General features: G+C 41.0%; 1 protein-coding gene across 1 annotated transcript; it reads left to right on the top strand.

Moving 5' to 3' along the window:
- The first annotated feature begins 1762 nt into the window (after nucleotides 1-1762).
- On the top strand, nucleotides 1763-10585 carry LOC119495864 (E3 ubiquitin-protein ligase RNF166). The gene is made up of 6 exons (XM_037782756.1): nucleotides 1763-2547; nucleotides 3927-4083; nucleotides 5079-5191; nucleotides 5438-5552; nucleotides 8394-8501; nucleotides 9180-10585. Exons 1-6 carry the CDS (start codon nucleotides 2342-2344, stop codon nucleotides 9243-9245), a joined length of 765 nt encoding a protein of 254 aa, XP_037638684.1. The 5' UTR covers nucleotides 1763-2341; the 3' UTR covers nucleotides 9246-10585.
- The last annotated feature ends 1512 nt before the right edge of the window (nucleotides 10586-12097 follow it).

The following is a 12097-nucleotide window of genomic DNA, read 5'->3' as shown; positions in this document are numbered from 1 at the left end:
ATACATTATGAGGAGTATTTCATTGATGATATCTGTTCTGACTGATGAGCTACCAGATCCATATGCTTGTGAGTGCTTGATGATTTAGACGCTCTTCTTCCTGATGTTTTAGGTGCGTCACCGCCACCAGCTGGTATGGAGCGGGATTAAAAACCAGAGCCTCTATCAACACAAGACATACCAAATAAGAATGATTAAAATAATAATATTAATCTCAAACATCTCAAATTGCACCAATCAGAAACAAGACAGAACCATGAAATGCATTACGAGCATTCTCTGTGATGATTCCTGCCAAAGGACAAACTGGTATCAAAGTTTTTCTGCCAAGACTTTTTTTTGTTTGAGGTATGAAATTATTTGGTTTTCCAATGGATATTAAGTAAGTGATAATGTACAGCGAGCTGGTCATTGTTGTAAAAGAAGATTCTTTCACAACGATGACCCGCTAGCTGTACATTATCCCGCTTATTACACAGCTACTTACTGAAGAAATCAACATTTTGACACAATAACGGTCCGCCAGAGACCGACATCAGAGCTGTGCCCATAGCAACGGTCTGTTATACATAGCAACGGTTTGCTATACAGAAATTACAGACCCCGCAGAACGCTGTAATTGACCAATCAGAATCAAGTATTCAACACAGCCGTGTAATAAGTAAGGGATAATGTACAGTTAGCCGGTCATTGTTGTGAAAGAATCCCGGACAGGGCGATGCTGCTGTCTCTCATCGCCCTGAAGGGGATTCTTTCACAACAATGACCGGCTAGCTGTACATTATCCCTTACTTATTACATGGCTACTTACTGAAGAAATCAATATTTTGACACAATAATGGTCCGCCAGAGTCTGACATCAGAACTGCGCCCATAGCAACGGTCTGTTATACATAGCAACGGTCTGTTATAAAGAAATAACAGACTGCAGAACGCCGTGATTGACCAATCAGAATCGAGTATTCAACACAGCTGTGTAATAAATTGTTTTATCTATCTATCTATCTATCTATCTATCTATCAATCTATACATATTCTTGGTAGTTTATTGTGGTCCTTGGTATTTATATGAAGGTATTACTTGTATTGTTTCAGTTGCCCCATATGCTGTTACAATCGCTCCTTCACCTGGGGGCAGATGTATCATTTGACTTATGGTGTTTCAATCAATGTTGTGACTCCGGAGCCACATGCGGCTCTTTAGCTCCTCTCCAGGGGTTCCCTGTGGATTTTTAAAAATGGAAATGGATAACTGTTTTTTATTTACATTTTCATTTTTATTTATCATTGTTGTAGGTCTAATGTACGAAGGGATTTTGAGAATAAAGTCATAATATTACGAGAATAAAGTCATAATATTATAAAGTAGTAATTTTACGTATTATTTAATTTTTTCTCGTAAAGTTATGACTTGATTCTTGTTATATTACGACTTTTTTCTCGTAATGTTATGCTTTATTCTTGTAATATTACGACTTTTTTTCGTAAAGTTATGACTTTATTCTCGTAATATTACTACTTTTTTCTCATAAAGTTATGACTTTATTCTCGTAATATTACTACTTTTTTCTTGTAAAGATATGACTTTATTCTGGAAATCTCAGATGTTTTTTCCCCTCAATGTGGCCCTAATACTCTGTAGTACATTTGCATTTTGGCCCTCACTGCATTAGACTTATATACTATATACTAAGACTATAAACTGTGTCACCTTCATCACAATGCTCAAATGTTTTGTGGCTCTAGACAGATTTTTTATTTAGTTTTTTGCCTAAAATGTCTGTTTTGATAGTAAAGGTTGCTGAGCCCTGGCCCTGGGGTAGTTGAACTCTATATCTGTGGTGGCCTACACCTCTGGACCGGCCTCTCTGGGGATTGCAGTTCTGAAGGAACGCAGAGAGCAGCACGTCCAGTGAAAAGACGGACTGCAACGTCCACAATGCAAAGCGCGCAGGCATCGTCCCAAACAGCGCTGATCTGACAACCGACTGTCTCCCGGTGTAGCCGTCCTCCTCCCGGTCTACCGGTCCTCCAGCAGTCTATAGATCGCTGTTTTTATCCAGGTCATCCCGGCAGCACGGCGCTGTGACTCCCGCTGACGGGCGCTGTTCCCAATGTTTACTTCTCCGGCATGTCTCCTCCAGACGGGAGGGAAAGTACTGCTTCTGTTTACTGAACATATTGTTGTTGTGCTGAGTCTGGACAGCCGCTATGGTTGTACGGCTTTATATTCACACTGCTGTGCGGCTGACGCACTAGTTGACAACAGTTAGGGACAGCTTCCTCTCTCTCTCTCTGGCGGAGAGCTCATTGTCGACAATAGCGGATTCTCTCCGGCTCCATGATGGCGATGTTTCGGAGCTTTGTCTCGGCGAGCACGCAGCTCCGCCAGCAGCAGCAGCAGCAGCAGCAGCAGCCCGGCTCCGGGTCCGGGTCCGGCAGCGGCTCGCTGACAGCCCCGGCGGAGGGCATCGAGAGCCAGTTCTCTTGTCCCATCTGCCTGGAGGTCTACCATAAACCCGTCAGCATCGCCAGCTGTGCTCACACGTAAAGTAGCTCCTTGTTGTTGTTTGAGGATGTTATTGTGTGTGTGTGTGTGTGTGTGTGTGCGTGTGTGTGTGCAGTAGCGTTAACAGACGGTGTTGTATAGAAGCAGACAGCCTCGGTTTACATATCATGTGTTTTCTGTTTGTAACAGCCAACCTGGATCAGCAGCATTAAGTTAAAACATCTGTCAGCAGCATCACTGGGCGATGATACTGTCATCATCACACACGTTGACTGACTCAATCCATCCATCATTATGATATTGATACTCAGGTTATGAAAACAGTTTACAAAAAAAAAATGCCAAACTGGGTTTGAGGTAGTTTAGAGACAGTGTCCCAATATCCTGGTTTGTCCATCAGAGAGGACACGTTTTTACAGAATTCGTTGATATGTGAATTTATGTGAACACTGTTTCTAAACAATGTTTATTTAAAAAAAAAAAAAAAAAAAAACTTTCAATTATCAATATCGACCTCAAGAAGCCAGTATTGGTGTGGCTACACGTTTCCAGTAGGTGTTCAGCTTTACACATAGATTATTAGTTGTTCTCTTCATGGTTTTCACTCAGACTCTATCTTTCAGAACTGTTCATAACTTCTCCATAAGTGCACCAGTCACTGCAGCTTTTTTTTTTTTTAACTGATTTATAATTTCAAAATCAAATTTTCATAATTTATTATTCTGTATGATGAAACAGTAGAATTAGCATAGGAGTAGAACAGACACTCCCATTCAAATCAACAGCAGGATGGTCAGAGCGGCGGCCATTTTTACAAAGAGTATGGAAGCAAAGGCTGTATTCGAAACCGCCTACTACATACCACTGACGAACACAACATTAACATAACTACCACTGTGGTAGTTATGTTAATACTGTGTACCACTACCTCATTTGGGGGATTTGGCTTGGGAACCAGAGGGTCTCCGGTTCAAGTCCCCGCATGAACGAAGTACTGAGTGTGAACTGGTCGTTGGTGAGATGCCAGTTTGCCTCTTGGGCACTGCCGAGGTGCCCTTGAGCAAGGAACCAAACCCCCAACTCTGACATCTCTCCATTAATGCATGTAGGTCCTGTTTGTGCATGTGTGTGTATTTCGGGCCTGTGTGTACTATGTAATATGTAAAATATAACAGAGTGAAAAAATTTAATTTCCCCTCGGGGATTAATAAAGTGCCTTTCTTCTTCTTCTTCTTCTTCTTCTTCTTCTTCTTCTTCTTCTTCTTCTTCTTCTTCTTCTTCTTCTTCTTCTTCTTCTTCTACTTCTTCTTCTTCTTCTTCTTCTTCTTCTTCTTCGTCTTCTTCTTACCATCACTGTGGTTCCCTTGAGCAACGACTGAACCTTTTCTCCCCTGTCAACTGTTGTCTGCTGTTTCAGGTTCTGTGGGGAGTGTCTGCAGCCGTGTCTTCAGGTGACCTCGCCCCTCTGCCCTCTCTGTCGTGTGCCCTTTGACCCCAAGAAGGTGGAGCGCTCCTCCAGTGTGGAGAAGCAGCTGGCCTCTTACAAAGCACCCTGCAGGGGCTGTAACAAGAAGGTAGATACTGACCACACTCATTACTCGTGTTAGAAAATCAGAGGTGCAACTTTCCATAATGGGTGTATGTTTATTATTTGGTACATATGTAAATCATCATATTGTGACTGTCTGGTACAAGTGAAATGCATTCATATGAAGATACCTTTTATTTTTGCAGCATATACAGTGAAGTTATTTATTTTACAGCGCTGTGTGCCCTGAAGTGCAAAACATTTAAGGAAACAAATTAATAGCAAAAAGCACTAAACAGAAAATAAACGTAACCAAATAATAACATAACATTACATCTCAAGAAGAAGTTATTGACAAAACAAATTTACCAAATATAAACACATATTACTGATTGACATAAAGTAACAGAAGGTATTGTCAAGTATTTATCAACATGGGAGTGAGCAAATATGCAGCTTTATGCAAATTTACATTTATATTTCTTATTGGAAATCAATTAACAAACACAAAACAATGACAAATATTGTCCAGAAACCCTCACAGGTACTGCATTTAGCATTAAAAAATATGCTCAAATCATAACAGGCAACAACAGCTGTCAGTGTGCTGTCTTGACTATGAAAGTGGGCATGTCTGTAAAGAGTGAGGCTTGTTTTAAAAAAAATAAAAGCCCCCAAACTCTCACTGTATGTTAACAGGAAACTAGGGATGGACCTAATTTTTCAAAATAAAAGTTCATTCTTCCCAAAGACTAGTCTCTGTCTAACAACTTATAGTGTTAAAGGTTTATTCCACCCAAAACTACTTTCTGGAAGTCTATTCCACATTTGCACTTTGAGATTTCTGTATTTCCAGCAATGCTTTTGTAATTAATTTCAACTGTCAGCATCCACATGCATTTTCTGCAAGCAATGCAATCATCTAGTTGTTATTGATATACAGTCCTAACATTGTGTGTGTGTGTGTGTGTGTGTGTGTGTGTGTGTCTCTGTCTGTCTGTCTGTCTGTCTGTCTGTCTGTCTGTCTGTGTGTGTTCCCAGGTGGCTCTGTTAAAGATGAGGTCCCACATTGCTTCCTGTTCTAAAGTACAGGAGCAGATAGCCAACTGTCCTAAGTTTGTCCCTGTGGTACCCACCTCCCAACCTATACCAAGGTACACACACTCTGACCACGTCCTCTGACTTAATGCAGTTTCCATGCAGAAACAATGTATGTTCACATAGCACTTTCCAATTATTTTCATAGACATCATTGGAGCTGTACGCTGTTGTATTCAAACAAAATGATTATTGTTTGTTCTTGGTTGTTGGCAGGATTGAATTAGTTACTACAAGCTTGTGATAATCCATGTCTCTATGTGTACGTGTCTCTATGTGTATGTGTGTCCTTCCTTATGCAGCAATATTCCAAACCGGTCAACATTTGCGTGTCCGTTCTGTGGGGCCAGAAACCTGGACCAGCAGGAACTGGTGAAGCACTGTATGGACAACCACCGTAATGACCCTAATAAAGTGGTAAGTGAGAGATTACATTGTCTACAGGTGATCCTAAATCACCACCGAGTGCTTCCAAGAAAGAGCATTTTGTACTGCATGAACATTTTAAGAAGCCCATTTGAGGTTCTCAAGAACTGTAACATTGTAATCTAATGTTATTGATGTTCAAACAACAGTGCGGTATGCAGCCGACTTCCCACAAATCCAAGAAAAGGTGAAGAGGGCTACCCTGGTGGGGTTTAAAGTTGCAGTAGGCAGTATATTTTTGGCGGAGAAGTGCTCCGGCTGGTGGGCGGTGCTTGGTATTTCCTCAAGAGATCTCAACATGGCTGCCGGGTCACAAACTTTCTTTCATTTTACAGCTAAACAGAACACTACAAGATGTTTCTGATAACATTTCAGGAGAGAAATATAGGCATTACAGTAACAGAATATTGATTCATATTTGATCAGCGCTGCCTAGTTTGACCGTTTGGTCGGAGTTTGCGAGTGATTGACAGCCGGCTCTCATAGACAGCAGCTGGGCGGCAGACTTCAGATCAGCTCTGACTGGTTGTTTTCCTCCAGTCTGTGCAATCCTGCAGATGCCATAGAGATTCATGGCGCAATTCAAACAGGATCAAAAAATTATTTTTCCCTCTCCGTTGACTGCCGTTCATATTTTTTCCAAAATAAGGTCCCATGGGGTCAACCGGAAGGGGCGGGACTTAGGCTCTCTATTAGGAGCACCGGAGGACACATTACCATTACCTGTCTCATGCACTACTGTCAGGATATAGTGACCGTTTTATAAAAATAACTTTTTTTAATCATATTTGCTCCATTTCTACCCACTGCAGCTTTAAGGTGCTGACCACTAGTTTGAGTCCGAACCCGGACCTTTGTTTGGGGGCCCTATGATTTCCGCGATGCGGAAAAAACACGGATGGAATTGTGGAATTTGGTAATAAAAATGTAATCAACCGTAAAACGCGTAATATCTAAGGAATTTGCCGAAAATGTGGATGCAATTTATAAAAATCAGGGTTTTCTCTACCATCATAAGCATTGTTTTCACAGAGCCTAAGGCGAATGAAGAGAAAACAAACTATGCTGCTTTGTTTTGGTGTTATTTACAGGCACGCTGCTTCTGTCCTCTGCTCTCTGTGTTGGTGTTTCACCGAACACACACGTCGTGCTGAAGAGGCCCTCTGAGACGGCTAAGTCATCCAAAACACAGGAATTCAATACTAACAGCTAAATTTAGAGCAGAGCGATAATCAAAACGACTGCTACTTTGTAAGAGTATTAAAGCACTTTCTTTTATAAAAAATAGAGCAATGTAGGTGTTACATCAAGTTCATTGATGTTCATGGAATTTTAAATATTTTCTTGAATTGTTGAAATTGTATTCATCCACCACATGATTAAACACTCTTTCTGATGACTAAATGTTCTTAAAGGTCCCATATTGTAAAAAGTGAGATTTTCATGTCTTTATATTATAAAGCCGGTTTAAGTGATATATAAATACTGTTAAACTATGAAAACGCTCAAAATACGGAGAAATACACACAGCCCGTACTCAGAAATTTTGTTTTTAAAACGAGCCGTTAGGATTTCTGTCCCTTTGTGATGTCACAAATCTACAATATTTAGACCATTACACGGTTTTAAATATAGACATTCTAAATGTGTCCCAGTTTATTTCCTGTTGCTGTGTATGTAACTAACATCAGCTGACAGGAAGTAGACATGGACCCAAGCTGTTGCCTAGCAACGCAATTCTATTGCAATTCCGTTGAAATGCGCTAAAACGGAGTGTTTCAGACAGAGGGTGAAAACAGGTATATTCAGGCAGATAGTATGAGGAAAATAACGTTTTTTTTTAACATTACAGCACAAAATTAAAATGGGAAAAAACATAAATCGGAATCTGGACAATAATTAAAATGGATTTCATTGGGCCCTACGAAGGGGTGTAACTATATGTTTCTACAACGATACGATACGTATCACTTTGCATGGTTCAGATACGATTCAAGGACGATATTTGGCTCATCTAGAGCGGTACAATATGATACGATTCAATGATTTGAAATTGATACAGTAACTTTTTTTTTTTTACCAAAAATTCAATCAGTGTGACTGTGAAATAAATAGCTGATACTGGACAGTGCAGGTCAGGATTCCTCAAAAATGTTCTTGTAAGGGAATGAAGGGATGAATTAATTATGGATTTAAACAAGTAAACACAACGATTAATGGCAAATACATCCACCTTTTATTAGAAAGTAATAAAAATTGCAACTTCAGAACCCGCTGCTTCAGTTCTCAAGATACAAGGCAGTGCAATATTTAACGAAAGATAAAATTCAACCAAGTTAAATGAACAGTGGTTTAACCTGCTGCTTCTGTTATCATTTTCAATATAAATGGTAGAGCTATAATAATTAACAAAATCTGCTCTCCAGCGAAGGCGCACACGAGTAAAAATTAACTTTAAAAGGTGGAGAGAAATAAGAGGGAGAGTAGAAAAATGAGAGAACATTTACTTCTTACTCATGTCACTGTGCACTTTAACCCTCTCGTTCTGCCAGTAGATGAAGCTCAGTGACTGTGTACAACTAGACTGTGACTGTCTGAAAGAGTTCAGCAGCATACTTTACAGATACTACATGCACGGTAGTAGTGAGTATGGATCCATGAGGTGCAGGACCAAACGAGGCCCACAGGGGTTAACACGGCTGTGATGGAGGTTTTTATCTTTCAACAGTAATGTCAAAGCGCCGCTGTTCTCTTCAGTTCAGAGTCTGTACACACATGATGCACGTGATAGTAACCTGACTTAAACTAAGCCGTGTGTTTGTGTATCTCCAGGTGTGTCCGGTATGTTCAGCCATGCCGTGGGGAGACCCCAGCTACAAGAGCTCCAACTTCCTCCAGCATCTCCTTCACAGACACAAGTTCTCTTATGACACCTTTGTTGTAAGTCCAGTGCCGTCCTGATGTTTTGTCTTTTTAAATATTATTCGTTGTATTTGTTCAGAACGAACAGTCGCCTCTCCATGTTGTTACACACACACACCTAAAGCTAACCACATACCACCCGTAGCTGCCAGTAGCTGCTCACAGGACAAGGATTGGTCACAAGCATGTTATTTGAAGCCTGACGAGACGGATTCTATCGTGATACTGAGATAACCATTATGCTACCAGGGTGGCACATCATTCAGATCTTTCATTGTGAGTCAACCCACTTCACAACAGACCCTGAATTGGGGGAGTTGAGGGTTGTTGACCACAGGCTTCAGTAAAAAGTGCTCCTATGGTTCATGGTAAAATTACATTTATTTTGGACAAATAAATATACATTTCCCATGGATCAGCCTCCTTAAAGCCCCCCTCTCTGCAGCTTGAAGGATGACCTTTGACCTGCAGCTTCTACTATAGACATACGTTATATTCCTGTTTTAGCAACAACCTTGTTTCTTTTTTTTCACAAAATTAAGTTATTTATAAACTTAATAAAATTTGTCAAACTGTGGCTAATCAACATAGTCAGGAAATGACTCAAATAAATATGAAATAATGGATGGTTTTACTAGACTAGGGTTGCATTGTGTGGTTTGCAGTGACTAGTAGCTGTTGTTGTTTTTTTGTCAGGACTACAGCATTGATGAAGAAGCAGCACTGCAGGCAGCTCTGGCTCTGTCACTGGCTGAAAACTGACACACCACAACCACCCTCTCACCGTTAGCACCGACTCCACCATGACCGCGGTCGCCCCTCGTCCGTCTGCACTGCTGCTGTTTCTCAGAAGGTATCATCCACCCGACCCAGCCGGGTTCACGCAGTCTCCACGGAGATTCACACCACGGAGAAGTCCAGCCAGCTTCGGTGATGACCTCACTTCCTTTTTCTTTTCTTTTTTCCCCTGGTGTAGCAGGACAGTTTGCTACACTACAAAATGAAAGCAATTTGGATGTATTTTCACTGCTTCATTTGATTTGATGATTTAAAGACAAAACATCCGGTTCGGATTGAAATGGATCCAGGGACTGTATCAAGATGAGCTGAAACGGTAAAAACACCAACTGTTTCACCAGCTTAGAAACAGTCCATCCACTCACAGCTTCAGTTCACCTGACAGCTGCCATCTGGACCACCACAGCATGAAGGGCTACCTCCATGGAAACATGTCTTTGTGTGTGTGAGTGTGAAACATCCTGAAGCCTGCTAACTCTAAAAAACCTCATCAGTGGCCACTTGTCACTTGCTAGGAAATCCCGATTGCTGGTACTCACTGTGAGTAACTTATTCTACAGGTTGGTCTGTGGCGAACGGGCAAATTCACTTATTGGATGAGTTAACAGTAGCAGCGGCTAGCACACAAGAGCTGATTAGGACGAATTTTGCAAAGATAAACAGCTCCTCTATTCATCTCCACAAAACTGCTCCGGAGTCGGTGTGTCGTATTTTGCACTTGCTAGACAAACAAAATCACACGAGTTAGAAACACGGGCTTGTTGACCATACACACAACAGAAGAGTTCATCCTGTCGCTCTTGCTCTGTGCGAAGTTCAAGATGACTTGTTGACTGAGCTGTTTGAAGTGCGGTTGCACGATTACACCTGCGATCAGGGTCTGAAATTTAGCACCCGCCAAATGTGAATTGTTGGCAGCGGCGGGTGGAATCGTCAGGTCATCCGCCACTTTGGCAGGCAGGGAAAAGGAGTAGATGGGAGTGGAGAACGGGTTCCTAGTTGTCTGATTCCTTGGCATCTCATGCCTCCGTGACATATAGATTCCTCTTACTGATGCTTTCCGACAGTTATGCATACACAATGACGTATACGCACACTGTATCATGTTTCAGTTTGTTTGGAAAAAAAGAGAGAGGAAAAAAGCACTCAACAGCACCGCACTACTAAACCTGAGGGGACGCACCTCATATTTCCCCTGATAATGGTTCACTGTAAACAACAAATCCGTGTTGAAATCCGCAGGAGAAGAGTTAGTAACGTTAGCTGTTAGGAGCCGGTGGGCAGCACAGTCCTGCTTGGTTAAATAACAGAGCTACTAACGTTAACGGAGGTTCCACAAAATGAGCGAATGAAATTGGGCGAAGGTGAATTACAACGTTATCATGATTTGTTGAAATATAATCTCGTAAAATGTAGTTTTTGGCAAGAAACACTAACTCTAAGCGGCTTATAATACATAATTAAAACTACTGATGCCAAGATATATTTTAAATAGCAACTATTTAAATAATCATAATCATTTGAATTGTGTGTTTTTATGCAAAAAAAAACACTATAAATGACAATAACAAAGTACAGTACTGTGTACAGTACCTTCCCACCCCCGAAAAATAGGGCTCCCCCGGAGGCTACGGTGTAATTCAAACTCCATGCATACAGTGTTTTTTTTAGGCAAAATATATCGAACATTGAATGACACCAGATCTAAAATGTTATTCCTTCATTTAGTGCAGAGATTTCAAAAGCGGCAGATACAATTTCTGAGTGGCAGACAAAAAAGAAATACTTTCAATGGTACTGTCCTTGACATCCTCTGACGTAAACTAAACTAAAAAACTAGGAAACTTTATTTATATCGTCACATACAATTATATATACACAATGTAGTAAAATTCGACCTCTGCATTTAACCCATCCTAAGCATTATATTAGGAGCAGTGGGCTGCTGTAAAGCGCCCGGGGAGCAACTTGGGGTTCAGTGTCTCGATTCAAAGATACTTTGACATGCGGACAGGAGGAGCCGGGGATCGAACCACCAACCTTGTGATTAAAGAACGACCCGATCTAACCCCAGAGCCACAGCCTCCCCTATCGTTCATGGTTCTTCGGTTAGAGGTAAGGATCCCCCCCTAGACGGTGCCAGAACATCATGCACGGAGAGGCTAAAATTACAGAGAAGGGTCCAGCTGCAGAGCTCCAGGCTCAGGCCCACCTCCTACGTCAGACCCTTTCCTGTCCTGAGCTTGGAGAAGGAAGTGACGTCTGAAATTGTGTACGATCATCAGGATGCGTTAGCGTGTGTTCATTAGTTTGAATAAGCCACCAATAACCAAACAATACATTGCGCAATATAATTCAGTGTCGGGTAAACATTATTTATTGAGAAGGAAGCGTGATAAACGCACGCAGTATTCCATGTTAACATACTGTATGTGATAACCAGTGGTGGACGGGAAGAAAACCAGCCCACACAACGTCGTGGTATTATGTTATTTAGTAATTTCTCGTATTTTGCACCTACACCTTAATTTAATGGATGGACTCAGTGCTGCTTGATGTGCTCTCATGTTCCTAATTTTTGTCATGTTATAGAGGCGGCTTACATAGGATTCCGATTTTAAAATTTCTATTCTGTAAATGTTTTAATCTGAAAAGCACTTTGCACTTTTGTTTGACAAGTGCTATATGAATAAAATGATTACTATTATTATTACTATTATTTCTACACTAGTTGGCTGCTTATCTCTACTTTTTTATGTAAAACAAAAAAAACTAAGCAGTAAAACGATGGCTTACAAGATTTCTTATAAACAATC

The sequence above is a fragment of the Sebastes umbrosus genome, chromosome 10 (genome assembly GCF_015220745.1).
Source record: "Sebastes umbrosus isolate fSebUmb1 chromosome 10, fSebUmb1.pri, whole genome shotgun sequence".
In the NCBI taxonomy this organism is placed as follows: domain Eukaryota; kingdom Metazoa; phylum Chordata; class Actinopteri; order Perciformes; family Sebastidae; genus Sebastes; species Sebastes umbrosus.
The sequence above is the reverse complement of the archived record's forward strand: the minus strand, read 5'-3'. Positions and strand labels throughout refer to the sequence as shown.

Excerpts from the sequence above, each read along its gene's own strand:
- LOC119495864 (XM_037782756.1), top strand. The coding sequence starts at position 2,342 with ATGATGGCGATGTTTCGGAGCTTTGTCTCGGCGAGCACGCAGCTCCGC. Across the intron at positions 5,192-5,437 it reads ACCTCCCAACCTATACCAAG|CAATATTCCAAACCGGTCAA; the intron begins GTACACACACTC and ends TTCCTTATGCAG. Across the intron at positions 8,502-9,179 it reads TCTCTTATGACACCTTTGTT|GACTACAGCATTGATGAAGA; the intron begins GTAAGTCCAGTG and ends TTTTTTTGTCAG.